General features: G+C 49.4%; 1 protein-coding gene across 1 annotated transcript in view; it reads left to right on the top strand.

The window, feature by feature from the left end:
* LOC135821072 (uncharacterized) overlaps positions 1-22,500 on the top strand; it is a 78,579-nt gene that overhangs the window by 55,208 nt on the left and 871 nt on the right. The window contains exons 27-40 of the mRNA XM_065334136.1: positions 1,627-1,759; positions 2,375-2,691; positions 3,767-3,910; positions 5,074-5,246; positions 5,998-6,148; positions 9,918-9,992; positions 11,121-11,323; positions 12,012-12,267; positions 13,590-13,776; positions 15,930-16,012; positions 16,822-16,957; positions 18,427-18,840; positions 20,363-20,675; positions 21,297-21,586. Of these exons, the coding sequence (XP_065190208.1) occupies positions 1,627-1,759; positions 2,375-2,691; positions 3,767-3,910; positions 5,074-5,246; positions 5,998-6,148; positions 9,918-9,992; positions 11,121-11,323; positions 12,012-12,267; positions 13,590-13,776; positions 15,930-16,012; positions 16,822-16,957; positions 18,427-18,840; positions 20,363-20,675; positions 21,297-21,586 (2,875 nt within the window). The remainder of the gene's footprint in view (positions 1-1,626; positions 1,760-2,374; positions 2,692-3,766; positions 3,911-5,073; positions 5,247-5,997; positions 6,149-9,917; positions 9,993-11,120; positions 11,324-12,011; positions 12,268-13,589; positions 13,777-15,929; positions 16,013-16,821; positions 16,958-18,426; positions 18,841-20,362; positions 20,676-21,296; positions 21,587-22,500) is intronic.

Raw genomic sequence — 22,500 nt, 5'->3', positions numbered from 1 at the left:
AGCTGGCTTGTTGTGTCTAACTAGACTGACGGTTACTTTACGTGTGTGTGTGTGTGTGTGTGTGTGTACATGTGTGTGTGTGTGTGTGTGTGTGTGTGTGTGTGTACGTGTGTGTGAACGTGTGTGTGTACATGTGTGTACATGTGTGTGTATGTGTGCGCATGTGCGTGTGTGTGTGTGTGTTTGCATGCTGCGCACAAACCGCGAAACTTGATGTTCAAGCGATCGTTTTGGTGTCCACCCGCCTCATCATTGTTGCTGGTCCCCCCCCCCCCCCACACACACACACCTCAATTGTTCACCGTGTCTTTCTCCTTTCCTTTTCTCCTTTGCTGCTGTGGCTAGTTAGACCCCCTCCCCCCCCCCCCCCCCCCCCCTCTATTACTGTAAGCAATGTGAATGTGTAGAGTTTGTCGCACCCCCCCCCCCCCCCCCCCCTCTCTATTACTATAAGTAATACGAATGTGCAGGGTGTGGCGGACCCCCCCCCCCCCCCTTCTGTATAGTACTGCAAGTAATGTGAATGTGTAGAGGGGGGGGGGGGGGGGGGGGGCTGTCTGACACACTGTGGTTACTGGGTAATACCAAGAGTACATACCCCCCCCCCCCCCAGAGTGTGCAACGCCGATCCAGCTCTGCATAGGGTCTTGGTCGAGCGGAATCGGATCTTCTGATGTCATGCGTACACTCCACACCAGCGCAAGGCCGATCTCGAGGCAGGGCACCGTCGTTTTTGATCCGAGAGTACCCGCGACTCCCCGGGTTCCCCTCAGATGTGTACGGTATTATGACGCAAAGATCCGATAACCCTCGACCAAGACCCTATGCAGAGCTGGATCAGGTGTTGCACACTCTGGGGGGTTATGTACTCTTGGTAATAGAGACAAAGAAACTTCGTAAGATTTTGACCGTCCGGGTTCGAGTAACGAAAGTTGCTACGAAGATCCGTCCAAACGTGACCGAAACAGAGCAAATCTACGAAAATGTTTTTCGTCACTTGGAGTACTAAAATACTGCTATTTTACAACTCCCTGTCTTGACTCTTCGCACCCGTGCGGCCGCCGTGTCGACCCACTGCGAACAAGTTCGCACGTTTTGCGCAACCTCACGTTTTACGAATATTCGTAAGCTTTTTTCGTTAAACATTTTCATTACGGTGCTACGAATTTTCGTTGTGCGCAACCTCTCTCTTGACCGAACCAACTTATATTGTTGCCCCAGCCGCCCTGTGAATATCCCTAGATGCGATTTCACAAGTTTTCGCACATTCTCAGAACCGGCAAGTTTTTTTCGATGGGAAATGTTCACGGAGCACTCTGGCTGCCAACACCTACATACAGCCATTGTTGAAGTTTGATTTCGCGCTGGTTAATGTTCGCGTTGCTCTCTCCTCGCTAACTAGCGAATATTAGTACATCGTGAATATTAGAAACTTTGCATTACATCACAGGTTTGAGGGAGAGATGCAAACGGGGAAAGTTTGAAGAAAATATTTGACTGCCACCACGAGGACTCGAACCATGGACCTTGGCGTGTAGCCAGCGATGCTCTAACCACTGAGCTATGGTGTAGCTGTCATCCCAGCAGAGACCGGTCAACATCCTTGTTGTAATTTGTTCTTTGCAGCGAATCAGTGCAGCGAAGTACTGACGACATCAGCTCTGGCAAATCCACCATGGCCAAGTTTATCTCTATGGTAACGGGCCGCTGTGACGAGCTGATCTCTCTTGTCTCCCTCGTCACTATCGACGGGTGTCCGGTGAGTGTACTGGTGTGTGTGTGTGTGTGTGTGTGTGTGTCCGCGTGTGTGTGTGTGTGTGTGTGTGTGTGTGTGTGTGTGTGTGTGTGTGTGCGTGCGTGCGTGTGTGCGTGTGTGTGGTATGTGCGCATGGTGTGTGTATGAATGTGTGCGTGTGTGCATGCGTGCATGTGTGTGTGTGTGTGTGTGTGCGTGTGCGCGCGCGTGTGCGCGTGTTTGTGTGTGTGTGTGTACGCGTGTTTGTGTGTGTGTGTACGCGCATGTGTGTGTGTATGAATGTGAGTATTGTGTGTGTGCTTGCGTGCGTGCGTGTGTGACCAGATGTGATTATCTGTGTGCGTGTGTGTGTGTGCGTGCGTGCGTGCGTGCGTGCGCGCCTGCGTACCTGCGTACGTGCATGTGTGCATGCATTTGTATTTTGTATTTATGGATTCTCCACAGGCCTTAGCCTAAATCGAGTGAGTCTTCGTCAACAGCTTATGAATAAGAAGCTGAGGAGAAAAATATAAATAGGAAATAGAATGATGCGGGGTGGTAGTAATATAACACAGTGCTCTATGACATCGCTACTCTACGTGGAATGAAACCATGCGTGTGTGTACGTGCTGCATGCAGGTCAACTGTGAGAAGTTCAGGGAGATGCTGGAGTTTCGCGCTGCTCGCGAGCTCAATCGTCATCTGAGCCTGCAGTACATGACGGCGCTGGTCAGAAGCTACCACCGGGGGGACTCGCCACGCTCTGCTGCTGCTGCCGGCGCTGCTGCTGCTGCTGCTGCTGCTACTGGTGATCAACTCGACTGGGGTGATGGTGGTAGCGGTGCGGCTGCTGCAGCTGCAGCTCCCTTTGCTGCTACTTCTGGTGGCGATGGCGATGTGTCTGCTAAGCGCCGACTGATCTCTCGAGTTATCGTGCTGTTAAGCATCGGTCCCCGGTAAGTGTCCGAAAATCTGACAAGAACCATTGCAAAACTGGAACCCGAATATGGATCTAGACACAATCCGCACATAAAATGAATCCTGTTTTGGCCATTATCCGAAAAGTGATGGAATGGATGTGTCGGATTTTGCGTTTGGTCTTCTATCGTTCCGCCGTGACTACTCGTTATTTCTAATGGTCACATGTCCACTCCTTATAAGTAGGGATGTCAGCGAACGCCCTGCGCAGGCCTCTGCGCATGCATTGCGGCATCGATTTTTTGAACGTGATCGCGGCCGACAGAGAAAACATGGCCGCGGTCTGTTTGCACCGCTGGGAGTCGTAAAATTACTGTTCTTCTGTCCCCGCGACCATTCAAATCATACGCGATACGGAGGACCCACGTACTCGCCACGTTCTCCCCGGTCGATTTCTCTGAAAGTTTGCACATCGTGAAACACCATTATGAGAGTTGTTCAGGCCAATTTTCAAGGGATTTCCCTGGTTGGATCGTTCCAAAATCGGACTTGCATTTCTCGCTCGCTGCCATTTTTTGCGCGATGGAAGCGCCCTGCCCTGGTGAGTAACCAGCGTCGTGCTTGGTAGAGAGTTGCTGCAATCAGCTCCCTGATGTCTTCGCTGCCATTGTCAGAAGCGATGGACCATGAATTTGTTTGAGAGTCTCTGGATGCTACTTTTCCTCAGCCTAGTTTTCAGCCATTCCGTGCATCTTCTTCGCACGATTTATTTTGCAAAAAAATGAAAGCGTTCATGAGTTTTTTTGTCGGCCGCGCGTAGATTGGCCAGGCTGACCTGCGCAGATGGGCTGCGCAGTGCGTTCGCTGATATCCCTATTATAAGCCCATTGCGCAATGACGCAATTTGTACCACAAACACCCCACACAGCCACCTGGGCATGGTCGTCTGGGGTGTTGAACAGTGCATTGCTGATCCCAGCGTACTCATATGCATTACTCATACCTTCCATATTTGGCAATGCGCAATGGGCTTATTCTGGTGTGTGTGTGTGTGTGTGTGTGTGTGTGTGTGTGTGTGTGTGTGTGTCCGTGCGTTGTCTGCTGTTGTGCTAGGTACAAGGAGCTGATATCCGTGACCGGGATAGGTCGTGTACGGCAGCAGTTTGGTGAACTACTCTATGACCTAGTGGCGGCTGTGGACGGGAGATCGGTGGATTTGGTCAGCGTAGGCCGTTTGTGTGCCATTCCGTTTGAAAGGTGGGTGAGGCGTGATTATATGTGCGAGTGGGCAGGGGGGTGGGGGTGGATGGGGGCTGTGTGTGTACGTGTGTGTGTGTGTGTGTGTGTGCGTGCACGTGCGTGCGTGCGCATGCGTGTGCTTGCATGTATATGCACTGTGGCAGACGTTAAAATCTGCCGAGCAGTCAAGCGGCCACGCGGCACTGGCCATGCAGCCCCGAGTACTGCTGGTCCATTTTTACACAGTGTGTACGTGAACTACAATGCTTGTGTACGCACTGAAAGCAGTAAGGGTGCCGGCCGCGGTCATCCCATCGGATTTCAACGTCCACGATAGTCCGCACCGGTGTGCACCTACTGTGCTGGCCAAATAAATCTAACCTCATGAATATAATAGTGAGTGTCTTTCACACGGTAAAACGTACCAACGTACGTATGGAGACCTCGCCGCGGTACGGGATCAAGTTTCGCACGGATTTTTCCATACCGTTTTCGCGCTTCACACGGACTGGTCTCCGTGCGAAACTGAGCGGACAGAGTACATGTGGCAGGGAGTTCGAGCATGCCGCGCACAGCAGAACCGGCGCAACATACGAAAAATCCGTGTCAAACTTCACTGCAGTTGACACGGAGTTTGGTACGTAGTTCCGTGTAGCAGAACCTCACTATTACTGTAAGACCAGATATTTTAACGTCAATTAAAGTCAACGGTCTCCGGATTTTTGTGGGTTAGCGAGGTGAAATTCTAACGAATTCTGTCTCAAAACCGGCCAAGGACTGTACATGTGCATATCGTTTTGCACATAACGACTTCAAAATGTTAACGAATTTTTTAAATTCGTTAACTCGTTAGAATTAAATGTTCGTTAGCGTTACTGGTCTTACAGTAGCACTGTGCGCTACGCAGCACTACATGTAGCACTACGCATACTGTTCTAGACACTGGAACGCGGCGCTACCTTATAATCATGAGATTGGGTTTCTCTGGCCTGCACTGTAGCACTGTACCTACAGTGCTTGCAACTGAAATCTGACACCCTGAGCTCACATCTCAAAGACCCAACACGGGATGGTAATTTACTACGAAATATAGAGACCGCTAGAATGTGATGCACCGCTCAGGGGTCGGATTTCAGGTGCCATCACTTTACCTTCTCTTGTGTCGTGTGTTGTGTCTGCAGTGGTGACGCAGAGTTGCTTGCGAACAGCGGCTTGCTAGAGCTGTGCGGACGAGTGCTGATGAACGACAAACATGCCGGCCTGTCGCCCAGTTCGTCGGCATCCATTGTCTGGCTAGGTTTCCAGGTGCTTGTGGCACACGTGCTGGAGTGGAATACACACGGCCACGATGGCGGTAAGTTACTGGAAGAGTTGAAAGTGTGACGAGTCTAAAATTTAACGATTTGCAAAATTTTCCCACTTGGCGGGCACAAAGTTTAATGACCCTGCCATCACACACCTGTCTTCTGTTCCGCTAGCTAGTCAACTCTTACAGTAGCGCATGCAGGGTTCTAGCCAGGAAAAAGGAGAACGACAGGGAAGTTGGCTGTGTCGCTTTCTGTACTGGTCACTGTTTTCTCCACCTCCACGTGCCCAAGGCCTTTTGGTCGATCATGGGAACATTTTTTTCTCGTTTTTCTGATGCGGGCGTGTGAATCGACCTACGCGGTGGTGGTCGCATAGCGCATCAGTGCTCCCCATGGTCTTAGAGTGTGTGTTGTTTTTGTTTTGTACTCTGTACAATGGTGTATGTATGTGTGTGTGTGTGCGTGCGTGCGTGCGTGCGTGCGTGTGTGTGTGCGCGCGCGTGCACGTGTGTGTGTGTGTATGTGCGTGCATGTATGTGTGTGTGTGTGCGTGCGTGTGTGTGTGTGTGTGTGTGTGCGTGCGTGCGTGCGTGCGTGCGTGCGTGCGTGTGTGTGTGTGCGTGTGTGTGTGTATACCAGGCTAAAAATAGTGGCGGTCAATTCATCAGCCTTGCAAGCTGTTGAATGGTGTAATCCCAGCACAAGTTGCTATGTCTAACATGGCTGTTCGCTATCATCGCTTCCGCGATGGGCAGGTCTGAGGTCTGAGGTGTGTGTGCGTGTGCGTGCATGCATTAGGATCCGTGGACCAGGCTCACAAACGCGTGGCTGTCGGCATCAGTGACGTGATTGCCGGCCTGCTGTCCCGCGCTCGACACCTGGACAACGATGAGTCGTACGGTGCTCTCAAGTCGGTGCTGACCCTCCTCGACTCGCTCACTCGCTCCGCGTAAGTCCAGGGGCATGGGGAGGTACTGTACACTGGGGTGACTGTGAAAAGGTGGGGAGGGAGAGGGGGGGGGGGGGGGGGGCTGAGGGCTGGGGGCTATCCCCAATGAGAATGTTAGGAAAATGGCACGTATTCATCTAAAATGGCGGACGCCCACGCTGCATACATGGTATGGGCGCACGTGAGCCACGCTGGGGGGACACTTGTTCGATTCCGCATACAAATGCATACAAATGCGTGGAAAAGAAGTTTCTCTAATCGCTGGAACTTGTGAGTTTCTTTCGATATAGACTACTGGTCTTCAAGGTATACAATAGTAGTGACCCAACGAAGTGGAATTTGCGGAATACAACGTTCGAGACGGCTCAACAAGTCAAGAGTAAATTGCGAATTTACTATGTACGCAAATGAGAAAACCTACTTGTTTCCCCGCAGCGCTAGTCACGTGCGCCTTCAGTGAATACGTGCCATTGGGCCTACATAGCCCATATTTCATTTCTTCAAAAATCACAGTATAAAATTATTGGTCGGGAAGTATTCACGGCCGTTTTGCGTGGCCACCAGGCAAAATGACGTCGTATCTCGTCCATGTACCATTAGAGTGTATTGAAAAGCTGGACAAGTCGACATTCGCCCGGCACTTAATTTAGTCCAAAAGCTCCTTGGACGAAAAAGACGAACTAAATTCCAGACGAATATTTCTGCTTAGACAGTATTCTATATTCTACCTATCCTAACTGAGCGCTTCAGAAATATTAGAAAGACAGAGATGCTTGAGAAGAAGAAAATGACTGAACGTGTTGTGCAGTGGAATCTAAGAAGGACGCTTGATGTCACGATGGACCTGAAGCCTGCGTGCGGATGAAGTGTAGCAGAGCAGTTGCTCGTGAAGCTGGTTTAATCTCCTTCCTAGCTCCTGGAGCAAGAATGCGGCGGTTGTAATCAGGTAAAGGCGCACATGAGTAACGATGAATCCGAGGCGTTTGGTCGGAGGAGTTACTTTTGCCCCGCCCCCACTTCCATCCAATATGCCACCGCCCCCGCTGTGCAGCATCTGATGGTTCGGTGGTATTCAGTGAAAAAAAGAGAAAAAAAGTTGATAACAAGTACCGAGTCACCAGGACTCGCAGCCGGTCTACGTCCCTGGGCAGGTTGTTCAGTGACCGTTGGAGTTTGTTGAAATGGGCGTGAATACCCTTATGGTGTTTTACGTCAACCATGACGGCTACAATGGCCAACCAGACCACAACGAAGTTGGAGCCAAAGAGAAAGTTTATTTCTTTCCATGCGAAAATATATATACCGCGGCCATTTTTACGAAAAATGAGTTATATACAAAACGCATGTACGAAGTCACTACGCCCTCACCCCCTTGCTCTCCGAGTACGCCAAGGCCCACGCCAAACCTCTGCATGCATGGGACCGTGTGATACTCAAGTATGTGGAGTTTTGGCGTGACTCTTCTATTGTGTCAACGTACCACTTCTGTTCTGGCAGAAGAAAGGAAATCGTCGATCTCTTGCTTCGGAACTGTAAGGTCTTGTGCTGTCACTTTTTTTAGTGCCTGCAAACAATGCTCTGCATCTTGCATAGTTGTTGAACAGACTTCTGTACCTGGTCTGTATGTCTTCTGCTTGTGTGTGGAGCTTGTCCTGTGCTTGTGTGTTAGCTGTTGCTCTGCCCTCGGGCTTGGTTAGACTTCGCACAGTATTTAAAGATGCAGAGACTATTGCTTCTGTGACTTTGATTTGTAATGCCTTATGCACATGATTTCCCACGAATGCACCCGAGTGGTATGCTTGCCTTTCAATACGGTTTGCTTTGAGAACAACCTCAAACGAGCGGCTGCATGGGCCCATACTGACTTTGGCTTGTTTGAGGACATTTTGGAGCCTTTCAACTTGGACACCGAGCTCTGCAGCTCTTTTGTCTTGAACGGCCCACATCGGATGCATAGCACCCGCACATGCAATGAAGTGGGAATATTCGGCTGTGTCAACTTTGGCGTTATGCTCTGGCCTGACTCGGCGATACTGAGGTCTAACGAGTCTGTGTCCCGGATCATAGCTTCGTATAACCACGGGAAATCCCGAGGTCCAGGTGCAGGACTGGCATACGGATATTATCAAGCTCAGCTGGAATGATAGTTGGGCGTATCACATTGCTGTAGTGTTTAGCCGTAGAAAGTGCACCGCCACTACCTGAACACCTGCCAAAGTCCCCTTTCAGTTGATCAAGGCTTCTGGGTTGAACCTCTGGACTGAGCGGAGTTTGAAATTCGTCCTTAGTAGACAGACAGGTACTGGCATTGTCACAACTGATATGTACTTGTGACAGAATACGCCGAAGCCCAGAATGAGGTTGCGAATGGGAGGACAGCAGCGTGGGGTTTGAGCACCCATTGCAAAGCTGGGAGCACTCGTGCCATGCATATACACATGCTGCGCAAAACAGCGTTGAGGAGCACTTAGACTTAACAGCTAAGGAGCAGATGGGGCAAATTAAGGTTTCCAACTTTGAAGAGAAACGACTGGGCAATAGCTCCAGATTTGAAACGTATGACGAAGTTGCTCTGCACAGTAGCTCGGAAAGAGACATGTCTAGTGCACTGCTTACAGTACTGCATTGGTATTCACGTGGCTGATCTTCTGGCTTCGGAGCAGAAGTTGCTTTCTTGTACATATGAGGCTTAGGGGGACGACCACCTCTAGCAACTTTGTGCAGGGCGATGCAAACACTACAGTCTGCTCTCTTGTGGGTCTCCCATACAACTGATTTTCCCTGCCCACAACTACCACTTCATCACTGTCTGCACTAGATTTGTAGTCTTGCATTGCTGTTTTGCATGCAGCACAGAAGTACTTTGGATGCACATTCTCTTCATCTTCTGAAACGTCTATCATAAAAAAATTCTTTCCCTCTGGTGCATAATCCTGGGCAAAGTATGTAGTAGACTGACGGCCACTCCGGACCGAGGGCAGCTTGCATCCTCCAACTCGGCACAACGAATTCGAATTTTCGACATGAAAATCCATACCCATGCAGGCAATGTAAGTTTGGGCAGCTCCTGCCAGAGATCGGCTTATCCTGCCGCAGCAAGCTTTGGCACACTTCTGGAAGAAGCCTAGATCTGTCAAGAAAAACTGTCAGCGTAGATCTGGAAACCTCCGCACACGTTAGGCACACCGGCTAACTTGCCCTGTACTGGTTTTGGAGGGCTACGAGGGGAAAGGCGAAGAAGGAAGGTAGAATTGATGAGCGAAACATTTTCGAAGCTCCACCAACTTCGGAGTCTAGAAAGAAGACAGCCTCGTGCACGCGGAAGCATCATAGAATACGTAGATTTCCTTTATTATGAGCAGCACATACCCCTCCAAGTATCAGTGGAAACCCAGCCCAGGACAATAGGAGATGACGACGTCGTTTGATCATGACTTTTTGAACACCATTTTGAACATCCGACTTTTACCGTAAAATACAGCCGTGGGGGGGGGGGGGGGGGGGCAGTCTTATCCCTGTCAAAATCTTTTTTTAACATGGAAGATGTGGGCACAAGTTATGCGATCGATTTTTTCCTTGGCTCACCATCTGAGTTCTTTAAAGAATCTTTTTCTGTTCTCATTGTTTCACTCTCCTGTCTTGTGTATGTTGCGTGCGTGTGTTGCGTGCGTGTATGTGTGCGTATGTGCACGTCTGTGTTCTGCTGCACGTGTTTGTGTGTCTTGCGATGATGCCTGTCTGTGCACGTGCACACACACATACACTACAGGAACTGTATGGGTCCGGTAATCCTCAGCCGTCCATCCTGCATCACCAAGCTACTGTCACTACTCTGTGATCACAGGTACCTGATTGCATAGCTAGGGAGATGAGTCACGTACACGCATGGCAGTCATGAATGTACCACCTTTAGCTGCACTTTTCTGCCTTATTTGGGCGATCTCGTCACCTCCTTTAGCTCGATGCCACCTGTCGTTCTTAGTACACTCATAGCTCTCCTATCCGGAGAGCCAAGTTACGGGCACCTTGGTTTACCGGGCACGTCCCATGTAGGCGAGCTCTAGTGGAAATATTACTACTCCTTTGCAAATGTGTGTGAAAATAGTGACGTCTTATGCCGGATCTCTGGCACTTCCCAACGTCAAAATGTACGTGATTTAGAGTTTGGGACGTTTCCATGTTGTGGCCAGTGCCCGGTCCCGGACCACCCTGATAACAGAGACGTGAGTGTGTGGGCTATGGTTTGTCAAGACTAGATATGTGAATATGGATATCGAAGAAACTAACTCTCCTCCTCCATGCGCTCCAAAGCCGAAAGGTACCGTTCAACAGTTTATTAATATGGATATCTGCATGGAGAATCCGTTCATTAGTGATGTGATAACGCGGTCGCACAGAGGCGAGGACTCCAAACAGTGCTAGTTGAAGTTAACGATCTCCGGATTTTTGTGGGTTAGCGAGGTGAAATTCTAACAAATTCTGTCTAAAAGCCGGCAAATTTGGACATAACCACTTCTAATGTTAATGATTTTTTTACTTCATTAAATCGTTTAGAACTAAATGTTCGTAAATTAAATGTTTGTGAACATTACTGGTCTTACAATAGAGCTTGAAAGTGCTTTCAGTATGTCACAGCATAGCAACAATTTCAAAAATTCAGTTTTTGTATGGATCCAAGGACATATCAAGCGGTCTTACAGCAAGGTGATATAGCGAGTGAAATTGACTGGGTTGGCTAATGGGGGTGGGGTGACAACTGGTGGCGAAGAAAAAGTCACACCTGCATACAACATGCGTGGGTTGCTATTCACCCACACACTGAGGCAATTGCAAAGTCACACCTTAGTGGATCCAAAATAGAAATCTGATGTGAACTTACTACTCCCTGGCCGTTTTTGACGTCATCACTTTCAAGCCCTATAGTTCACCATGTTGTCCTGTCCCCCCCCCCCCCCCCCATGTGTCCTTGCAGGCCATCACCAAACTTGGTACTGAAGGTGCTGCGGCTATGTCGCGCCGCCCTACCGCTCATGTCCATGGCTGACTGCCAGGAGATCAGTCTGCCGCGCTCGAGAAACGTTCCTGGCGCTGCAGAGACCACCGGCGGTCGTGTGTCTCCGTCGACGGCTATTGTGACGCTGTTGCTATCCAAGCTGGGCGATTACATTGTGCCAGGTGAGTGGGTGGATGTGGGTGGGTGGGTGCGTGCGTGCGTGCGCACGCGTGCGTGTGTACATATATGAGTGCCTTTCAGCAGGGGTGTCGGAAGCAGTGCGGCAGACGCGGCCAAAACTGCACCAATTTTCATCGTATACATAATCTCAATGTGGTGTATTAGATGCATGCTCTACGTACACCCTGGAGTCCTATGCATTAAAATACATGACTATGTATGACTACCCAATGCTGTACAGTCCATTTCAAAACTAGACGCGTAGGGTTTTTGAAATATTTCAAATTTGGCTGGAACTTTTTTAGAATAGTTTTCGGAATATTGCTCAGGTCCGCTCCACAATTACTCTCATATAGTTTCTAAACGATTGGATAACAGACGCACAATTTGGAAAATTTTATGCACAAAGTGATCACAGATTTTATGTGGTATACATGTAGATGCTGGCATAACGGTTTTTGCCTAGGTACGCGTCTATAGTTTTGAAATGGACTGTAGTCAGCAAGCTATAATGTGTGTGTGCGTGTTTAATGTGTGCTGTTATCATAACTTATGTGTGTACAGGCTCTCCGTACACCCTGGAGTCCTATGCATTAAAATACATGGCTATATATATATATGACTATACCGAATGCTGTAGACAGCAAGCTATATGTATATGTGTGTGCTGTTGTGCTCTTATGTGTGCAGGCTCTCCGTACACGCTGGAGTCCTATGGCCAGCAGCAGTCCGTGCAGCGTCAGGCGTCCGTCGACCTCGAAGAGGCGGCAGCAGCCCTCTCCCAGCAGCAGCACACTGCTCAGGACGGCGCTGGCAGCAGCGCTGCTGGCGGTGCTAGGCGTTGTCGCGGGGACCAGCACCACGACGACAAGATGGTCGGACTCTATCTGGTGTTCGACCCGGGGCTGTTCAAGACCCAGGAGGAGAACTGTGCCTGCTACTGGCAGTAAGAGCCAGTGGTGTGTGTTTTCATTGAGCTGGAGATGCAACCGACTCAATGCATGTCTTTTTCTTTTTCTTTTTTTTACTGAATACCACAGAACCATCAGATGCTGCACAGCGGGGGCGGTGGCATATTGGATGGAAGTGGGGGCGGGGCAAAAGTAACTCCTCCGACCAAAGGTCTCTCTCTCATCTGCCCTCATTAGTAGACAAGCCCCGGGGGTTTCGAAATCGCTGTACTGTACAAGCAGAAATATTCGTCTGGAAGTTAATTTCGTCTTTTTTTCGTCCAACTGATGTCGATTTGTCCAGCTTTTCAATACACGCTTATGATCCATGGACGAAATTTACAACCGGACGAACTCCCTTTCTTTGGAGTTGGACGAAATTATTCACCAATGAAAATGTCTGCCTGTACTCCGTAATTATAACGAGTATTGTCTACTATCCGGACTTGAAGGTACGCGCATTTCAGGCGTCGGGGGATTTTGGATGCGTAGTTGTCCACTAATGAGGTTTGTCTTGTAACCGTGGTAACCGATGTCGTACTAACGCGTGTAGACCTGTATCCGCCAAATTGGAGAAAATCAGATTTTCAGCTCCGTGTATTCCGAATGTCCAGGGGCACTAGCAAGTAGCAGGCACAATTTCACATTCAAAATCTGACCAGAGCCATAACTGGAACCCAAAAGTGGATCTGGATACTGACCGCACATTTAATAATAGGTGAATACTTTTTTTTGTTGATCCGACGAGTGATGAAAATTGGTTCTATCTGGTTTAGCAATCCAGCTCTTTGTTGTAGCATTGCTTTTAGCCTTCCTGGTCCTTCACTATGCACACAGCAAGTGAGTCCCTGTTCTTATTACATGGAATTTACACACAAATTTCCGGCGTACTTTTATTTTCGGTACTTTCGGTGCATCTGTTTCATACCTAAAATTTCAATACACCGAACAAACACTAACACACATAATCCAATAGGGAACTGCTTCTCTGTGCCTAAACTTTCTGTTCGCCTAACCTGGCCTGTTGCCCTCATACCGAGAATATTGATCACCGAAAATTTCTGAAATTGGAGTATCCCTTTCACTGTCACTGTCGACTTTAGTCGACAGCCCATTCATGCGCTCTGAGCGCCGCTGTCGACGACAGTCGACAAGCAAACATGCAGTCCTGAGTGCCACTGTCGACTTTCGTCCACAGGCAAACTTCACCCAGTTTGGGCCACTATTTGTTGCTGCTGCTGCTGCTGCTGTTGTTGTTGTTATTGTCATGGGTTAGGTGGGGAATCACAGACCTGTGTTGACTTTGTGTGCTGTCCAGTTACTACAACTCGTCTCCCGATGCTAACTTTGGACCGCCGCCGTCCAAGAAGGCCGGGATTGCGGCCAATGCACGCGAGATGACCAAGACTGGCCGTGTGCTGATAGATAAGAAGAACAGGGCACAGTGTTTGGCCTCGGCGCGCGAAATGGCGGCAGTGGGGCTGCTTACTTGTGTTGACCCCGTCGTAAGTCACACGGTCACACCGCCACCGTCCGCTCATGATACTACTGCTGTTGCTGCTGCTGTTGCTGCTGCTGCTGTCTGGTGTTGTAGCTGCTGCTGCTGCGAGTGCTGCTGCTCTCTGGTGTTTTAGCTAGGGATGAAACGGTTACCCTTTAAGGTTCCAAACGGGTACATGGCTTTACGGGCGGGTTATTGGGTACCCGTTTGCAGCCAATAGTAACATTTACTATACAATAGCCTTCCACATTGTGCCCGGAGGACATACAAAGTCATGCAATTCACAGCAAAACACTGCATTATGACAAGCGCTGCATGCAGAACAGTCAAAATTGTCCTATGAACCAACATCAAACAACCAACAACACCTTCAAACTGTACATCGAACTGTACGACTGTCACAGCCAGCTAATAAACCCGTACGGTACCGTCGTTCACGACTAACGGGTACTCGTTTGCTAACGGATCAGCAGCTAAACAGACGGGTACCCGGATCTCCCCTTTCACCCCTAGTTTTAGCTGCTGCTGCTGTTTGGTGTTTTAGCTGCTGCTGCTGCTGCTGTGTTTGGTGTTTTAGCTGCTGCTGGGTGTTTAGCTGCTGATGCTTTAGCTGCTGATGGTTGAGAGTGTGTGTATGTTTGTACACGATGGGTGTTTCAGGCATTGGCCGTCTGTTCTGTTCCACATTGGTATTCCTCCCCCCCCCCTCTCTCTCTCTCATTCTCTCTCTCTCTCTCTCTCTCTCCCTCCCTCCCTCCCTCCCTCCCTCCCTCCCTCCCTCCCTCCCTCCCTCCCTCCCTCCCTCCCTCCCTCCCTCCCTCCCTCCCTCCCTCCCTCCCTCCCTCCCTCCCTCCCTCCCTCCCTCCCTCCCTCCCTCCCTCCCTCCCTCCCTCCCTCCCTCCCTCCCTCCCTCCCTCCCTCTCTCTCTCTCTCTCTCTCTCTCTCTCTCTCTCTCTCTCTCTCTCTCTCTCTCTCTCTCTCTCTCTCTCTCTCTCTCTCTTCTCTCTCTCTCTCTCTCTCTTTCTCTCTCTTATGCACACACCCACGCCACGGCTGTTTTTTGTTGTGCTATTTCACGCCACTTAACAATATGGCCGCCGAAAGTCTCGATTGGGCTTCAATGGCAAGAAAATTTGAATTTTCAAACCGTCAGAACAGGAGGAGGCCATGGTTTCCCCTGGATTTTGGAGACTAGTCAGTCCGGACAGCCCGGGGAACACGCTGATCATCTGCGTCTTGTTTAAAGCTTTCCGCTCGTACCTCACATGACTGCCTTTCCTTCAAGAAACATAATGTTACGTTTGTTCTGTGTCGTGCGACTTTGGCTTCGTTCTGGAATACTCCTTGTGCCGTCGCTGACAAACTCGGCTCTGAGAAGCCCTTCCCGATTTTTTCCCAGCTTAGATCGATATTTTCCAGGTAGAGGACTATCCTCTGTTGTCTTCCCCAAGTGTCATTAGGATACGCGCGTAAACTTCTAAATACGCGCGACGAGTCAGGAGCATGTTTTCTCTTGATTTGGAAGACAAATGGTGTGGCCCTTTAGTTGCTGTTGAGTGTAGAAGGCTGCTTCCTGCTGTAAATTGCGTAGTCGGCATGTGGGATATTGTAGAAGAAGACAGCAGCCGGCCAAGTGAGCTTGAAATTGTGATATCTACCCTATTGTGCGTTGAACGATTACGAAATGTCTAACTTGAATGTTGTACACGCGAGCACGCAAGCAGAGGCTGACAATCACTGGCGAGATCAATCTCCAGACTGCCAGGAGTAGTTCGAGCAAACTTGAAGCGGAAAGACAGCTAACTGGGCAGGCCAGGACACCTTTCCACCCTCTTTCTCTCTCAAATTGCCGAAAAGTCGAGTATCTCGCTCGAGCGCTTTCAAAGCTTTTCTCTTGGTTTCGCATCCCAAATCGTGGAACCACGCGAGGATCGACATGAGTTTCTTCCAAAAACGCAAACTCATCGCGTATTTGTACTATTCGCACAATGTTACATAAATCGCACCGAACGACGCCATCTTTATAAGTGCCTGCGCGTGAACAGCCGTGACGCGCGCACACGTGCGTGTATCGCTTGCACACATACACACACACACACATGCGCGCGCACACACACACACACACACTCGTTTCGTTCGTCTCTCTTCCGTCTTCAGCCCGTTGGACATCGATTTTCCGATACGCCAGAAAAAACTCACATGGAGGCAACATGTCTGCAAAAGAACCGAGAAAACGCTAGGTGAGTGGAGATCTCAGTATATATATATTTTTTGTTTTGTTTTTTAATTAAGAGGAAGGACCAATAAGTAACACTAGTTATGACCAATTGTTTGTTTGTTTTTATTTTACTTCACCAGATACACCTGCATTTCTACATTCTCTTCTAAGCATACGGCTAGACTCTCAATACGATATGAAGAATTCAAGTAAATAGGACAAAGTGCTAATACACACAGCAAAACATTTCACCTAGAACAAATAACTGCCACGCATGGCCACACTAAACACAAGACGTCATTTGAACATTTTCAATGTAATAATGCTATACTTCTGTACACACAAATTGGGTTTATAGTAGTATACAGACGCTGATAAATGTCTTCCGACACTTTTAACTGTTAACCATATCCATGACGAGGGAGGGAGGGACGGAGGGAGGGAGGGACAGAGAGAGCCGCCTCGCTGTCTTCTCATGGCTGAGATCTGAGGAGGCCTGATCTGCGGGTGAGGCGCTTGTGGCGCTTGTCTTCTTCAAATCACTTTACGCTTGTCCTATTGCAACTTCCACCTGACACGCTCGAAATTCCTCTGGCAATGGTGACGATTGATCGTGAGATCCACTCGTGAAGGATTCGAATCTATAGCATTTTACTCTCATTGCTTCATACTCGTGATCACAAGCATGCGGTGTGGGATGCAAGACGTTAAAGCATTGTGAATTGGTGGCAAACAGGGCACGTATCTTCAGTCCATGCTTCGTGATCTTTCAGTACTGCTGTGTCTCTTTCTTTCCATGTTTCCCCGTTTCCCTTTGTTTCCTGGCGGCAGTGTGAACTCCCAGCGTCCGTTCATCAGTGGTAACGCTGCCACCATCATGGCCTCGGAGGTTATTGGCCTGCTGAGAGGCTTGATGCTCAACCAGGATTCGGAGGCAGCTGGATTCTGGCTGAGAGCTATCAACGAGGTGGGCACAAGTTATGCGATCAAGTCCACCAACTAAACCAGATTTTGAACAGTCAGACGTGCACAATCTAGCACAAAAATATATTGAGCCTCCCAAGTTGGGTGGTTGTTGCTTTGCGTTGTCGAATTGTGGTTTGACCGTTCTGTCTGGTCTTGCCGTCCCGTCATCATACCAGGCCAGCATTCCATGCAGCCTTGGAATGTAGCTTGTGCTCGGCTCGATGGCGCACTAATATCCATGAACCTTCCAAGTTGGAAGGCCGTTGGTTAGCGCCATCGAGCAGTGCTCAAGCTGACTTTTTCATGCCGTGGAGTGTCTCAGTACTCCTTGTCAGTTTTGTGCTAGATTGTGCACGTCTGACTGTTCAAAATCTGGTTTACTTGGTGGACTCGATTGCATAACTTGTGCCCACAATTTCCATGTTACAAAATTGTTTTCTTAGCTCACCATCTGAGTTCTTTAAAAAAAATTAAATTAAAAAAAAATGCTGGTAGGGTCCCTATCACTGTCTGCTGCTCTAGTCTGCCTGTCGACAGTACGGCTAAGGCACCTGTGTTCTGTGGCCAGCCATGGTGTGTTGGATGCGATCGTTGAAAAGCTGACGATGAAATCTGCGTATCTGTAGCACAATGCCATAATGTAAGTCCCATTTCAAACAAGAAATCTACTCACTGCTGATGAACTCAATCTGCTCCTGCAGCGCTCACCCTCTCCCAAACTTGTAAAATTCAAAGTGATGTAAATTACTTTCCAACTGCATGACCCACAGCCCCACCTACAGCATCCGACCTTCTCATAAACTTATCTCTTATTGGCGATGATGCCATCGCGAGGATAAAGAATTCAAAAGTCCTTGGCTTGTTCCCGTACAAGCAGTCCATGCCAGTGCTAGGCGGTCATCTAAACATTATGTGCCCGGTTTCTCTGCCGAAATGACCGCAATCAAAGTTACACCGCCTTGTAAAAAAGAGAAGAAACACATGAGAACGAGTTACGCAGCAACTATCCACGACTGCAACGAGGGTCAGTTTTGTGCCCTATCATCGCACTTACCGACTGCTTATCATCTTGTTACAGTCGTGGATAGTTGCTGCATAACTTGTTCTCATGCATATATCTCGCGTGTTTCTTCTCTTCTTTCACATGTATTACTGGCTCAGTACCCGAGTTTAACCCTTTCACTACCCATTATTTTCGAAATTGAGTCAATTCACAGTCTACAAAAATTCTTCGTCGTGCGCCAATTATGCACCAAGGAGTGAAAGCGATAGTTGCAGTCGATAGTCCAGGTTTTTCTGAAGACGTAGAGCCCTCATTTGTAATAATCCGATAATATTTGAGCGTGTGACGAAATATTTAGTGATCGCCTATTGCATTGATCCACATGGATTGATATTTGAATGGCTGGTAGTGAGAGGGTTAAATTTTACACCACTTTATACTTACCTGTCTGTTGTGCGTGTGCTCAGGCATTCAACAAGGGACTCGTGGCGGTGCGTGCGTTCGTGCCGCGCCTGGTTGCCGTTGCCAACACGTGCTCGAGCGGCGGCGGTGGTGGCAGGCTCGCCGAAGCCACGGCGGCTCTGCGTCACGACATCCGCCCGGTGCGCCAGGCAATAGCGGTGCTGAGCGCCATGTGCGGGCTCACGGAGCGCCTGGTGCCCGGCACTCGCGTCCAGGTCACCGACGAGTGGCTGCGGGACGCGGGCGTTGTTTTCGGCGTTGTCAAGAACGTGTCCGAGCGACACTGCATGGCAACAGTCGAGATGGACGACGTCGTCACAGAGACGGCAAAGTCGGCAACGGGCGGCGGCTTGGGAAGTGCTGCGTGTCGACGCTGTGTTGAGGTGCCGCTCGATCGGCTTCTTCCACCCGAAAGCGAGGTGAGACGTTCTGAGCACACGGACACTTTTATCTTCATCATTTAATGATTTTGCGAGAACTGTGGCAATACGCCCAGTGAGATGGCAGATTTTGCCTGTACCTACAGTGAAGTAAAATCATGCTTAATGGTGGTGATCACTTGGGTTGGAACGTCTGATTCCGGAGCGGATGTTCTAATTCTCCTGTGTATGTGGCCAAGTATCACACGGGGCGTCTTTCAACCACAGGCTCTCCTTTGACAAAGGCCGTGTTGTTGTGCTTAGGGTCGTCTAGATCTCTGTTCGACATCCAGAGCTGCACGCAAGCGGCGTCGTGAATTTCGTCGCGAATTCAACTTATCGGTCGTGACATCGTTATCGTTACTGGCATCCCCTTCCGCGAGGCTCAGAATTTGCTCCTCCAGAGACTTGAGCAGTTCAGTTTTAGTGGGTTGTGCGAGAGAGCTCGGAAGCTCAGGGCCCTACGCTATGCTTTTTTGCCTAGCTCATCATGCATGTTATTAGACCTGCCCCTCATAGTCGGATTTTCTGGCCTTTTTGTAGTAATACATTGACCTGCTGAGCCAATGAGGTAAAGTAATATTCCACACAATACGATACAATACAATAATACGATAATGTCCTTGCCTTGATAGTGTGCTTGTGCTTAACTGTTGCTGACGGCCGAATGCATGGTTGCCTGTGGAGCACATTACATACCTTTACAGTCTCCTATAATACGCATCCTGTCCGACGGCTAAAGAGGCTGCGGATTTAGTTTTCTGCACGTTATCAGCAATGACTACTGATCTTCAGCAACTTGGGTCTCCTATAATATGCATCCTGTCTATGCTCTTGTAATGATAAGATAATGCCCGGGATAACACTCGCTACTGATCTTCAGAAACTTGGCCTGACTCTCACTCACAAGAAGACTGTTGTAATGTTCATCGTTCCCAAGCGGGCGCTGGTTTCTCCCACAATTTCATCGTACTGTTGTACGACATGCTATACGACATCCTTATACCGTACAACACCGTATTGATGTCTTTGATGGTACGGTACGGGACAGGTACGGGATAGCGCCAGGCATGCCGACAGGCATGCCGACGGCACAAACAAACAAACACGGAATTAAAGCTGTGTGGACCCTGGCTAGCGCCAGGCGTTGCTGAAGTAACGTCTTTTGCATAGCTACGTGAATTAACAAAATATTTCAATAGGGAAATCCCCACAGACTTTGAGTTTTGTCGTGTGTATATGTGTTTGTTTGTTGGTGCACGTGTGTATGTTTGTGTGTGTGTGTGTGTTTGTTGGTGCACGTGTGTATGTTTGTGTGTGTTGTACGTGTGTACCGGTGTACATGCCTGGGTGCACGCATTTTTGTTGTTGTTTTTTGTATGCATGTGCGTGCGTGTGTGCGTGCGTGTGTGTGCATGTGTGTGTGTGTATGTGTGTGTGTGTGTGTGTGTGTGCATGCACGTGCGTGTGCGTGTTTTCACTTGCCTCGTGTGCGTGTGTCGGTGTGTGGGTGTGCATCTAGCCCCTGCCACTGCAACCACTGGACATCACAGACAATCTCCTCCACGCCGTGTTCACGCTGCTCAGCGTGCGACTGGACGCGAACGGAAGGTTTCCGAGCGTCAACAACGAAACCTCCAGCCAACGAACCGAGGAGCCGAAGTTAGGTGCTGATAGTGCTCCGAATGCTGCCTGTCGCCTACTGGCACAGTTGAAGACGCGGGCTGCTGAGACACTGGATAGCCACGCGATCTTGCCCGTAGTTTATGAGCGTATACTGCAGGATAGTCGATTCTTCGCTCTCGTCGAGCGATGCGCTCAAAGCCAGGGGCCAGGTTAGTATGTGTGTGTGTGCGTGCGTGTGTGTGTGTGTGCGCGCGTGTGTGTGTGTGCCTGTGTGTGCTGCGTGTGTGTGTTGCGTGTGTGTGTTGTGTGTGTATGCGTGCGTGCGTGTGTGCGTACATGCGCAATATGCTAACCAACACCCATGGGGTATGCAAACTCTGTACAAAGTACACGTCGAGTATACTCGTCGTTACCGAGAGCCACGGACGCGATGGGATCCGCATGACGAATCTACTCACCGTCCACCACTACCCCGGGGAAGGGTTTGAAAACATTGCAAAATCCTCTTACAGTACTGTCGGGCGCCGAAGAACGGAGCGCCGAAGAATGTCCTGGCTGGAGTTTCACTAAGCACAGCATACCATTGTACACATGTACAGGGTCACTCAACTGTGCATAGCCTGTAATACAGGAAGATATGAACGGTTCTAGGCTTGGCGGCTGACCCCCAGTTCTTCGGCGCCCGACAATACTCTAGTCCTCCGTACGTGCATGTCAATTTAGTTTGTCGTTACTCCGTCTGACACTACTGCTCAATTTGGCTGGGGCTCATGCTCAGTGCTCAGTTCGACCGATTATTCACTCGTCTTCCCCGCTAACTTCTTGCACAGGGCACCGCCTGGCCGTTCAGAAGGAGCACTGTGCGAGACTGCGTATGGTGTACCGCGACTGCTCGCGACCACCGGCTCCGAGACCGCGACGTGCGGAGAAGGTCAAGAGCAAGCCTCGCAACCGTCTCGAGCCGAGCGTTTGTTTTGATGTTTGGCGTCCGCAAGAGCCCGTGCAGTCTCAAGTCGATAGTTGTTATTTCGAGGATGATTTCACCACCGCGCGACAGTTTAATCACGATTCGAAAGGGCATGGCTCCCGTCTCTTCGCCAATACGCCTGTGCCAGCGTTTGTAAGTACCTGTGTAGTGTGTGTGCGTGTGTATGGGTGTGCGTGCGTGCATGCGCGTGTGTGTGTGCGTGTGTGTGGGTGTGTGTGTGCACATACGTGCACATGTATGCACGCGTGTGTATATGTGTGTGTATGTGTATATCTGTCTGTGCGTTTGTTTTGTTCCCTTTCTGCATTGATTGTTTGTTGTCATTGGAGCATGTGTGTGTATGTCCGTCCGTCCGTCTGTCTTTCTGTCTTTCTGTCTGTCTGTCTGTCTGTCTGTCTGTCTGTCTGTCTGTCCGTCTGTCCGTCTGATTGGCTCACAATACAATGGTGGAATGCCGGACCACACGATAGGGAGCAAGACAATATACTGATTGGCACCGATATAATTCTAATGTTTCGACAATTGTCTTCTTGAGAATGATAATGAAGAAGACAATTGTTGATATCGATATCAATCAGTCTGCTCTTGCTCCTGTTGGGTGGTCTGCCTATCTTCCGCTGCATCAGCGTATTTTCCGGAGTACACTAGTAGGCCACACTGGAGTATAGGCCATACGTCATCATGATGTCACCTAATTTAGTGCAAACGTCAAGCTGGTATAACTCGGGAACGGCTGCTCCGATCAACCTGGGACCTTCACCATTGGAATCAGTGCATGTTTTCCCTACAAGTTGTGATGGTTTCATTTTAGGAGTGAACTTCCCCTTTAGTAATTTGACCATCGTAGCATAGGACTTGCTTTGGGTTAAAGCGCGGCTTACACTCGTGTCTTGTCGTCTTTGTCTTTGGCCTATGGTTGGTGGATCTGATCTATCCTCCCCCACCGTTTAGGAGCCGCATCTGACGCCTGATCATGGGGTGGTGGCGTCCCACGGAAGCGGAAAGGTGGTTCTTGACCAGGGAGTTGTACGACTCCTTGTTCTTGA

Source organism: Sycon ciliatum, chromosome 7, assembly GCF_964019385.1.
Source record: "Sycon ciliatum chromosome 7, ocSycCili1.1, whole genome shotgun sequence".
Classification (NCBI taxonomy): Eukaryota; Metazoa; Porifera; class Calcarea; order Leucosolenida; family Sycettidae; genus Sycon; species Sycon ciliatum.
The sequence above is the reverse complement of the archived record's forward strand: the minus strand, read 5'-3'. Positions and strand labels throughout refer to the sequence as shown.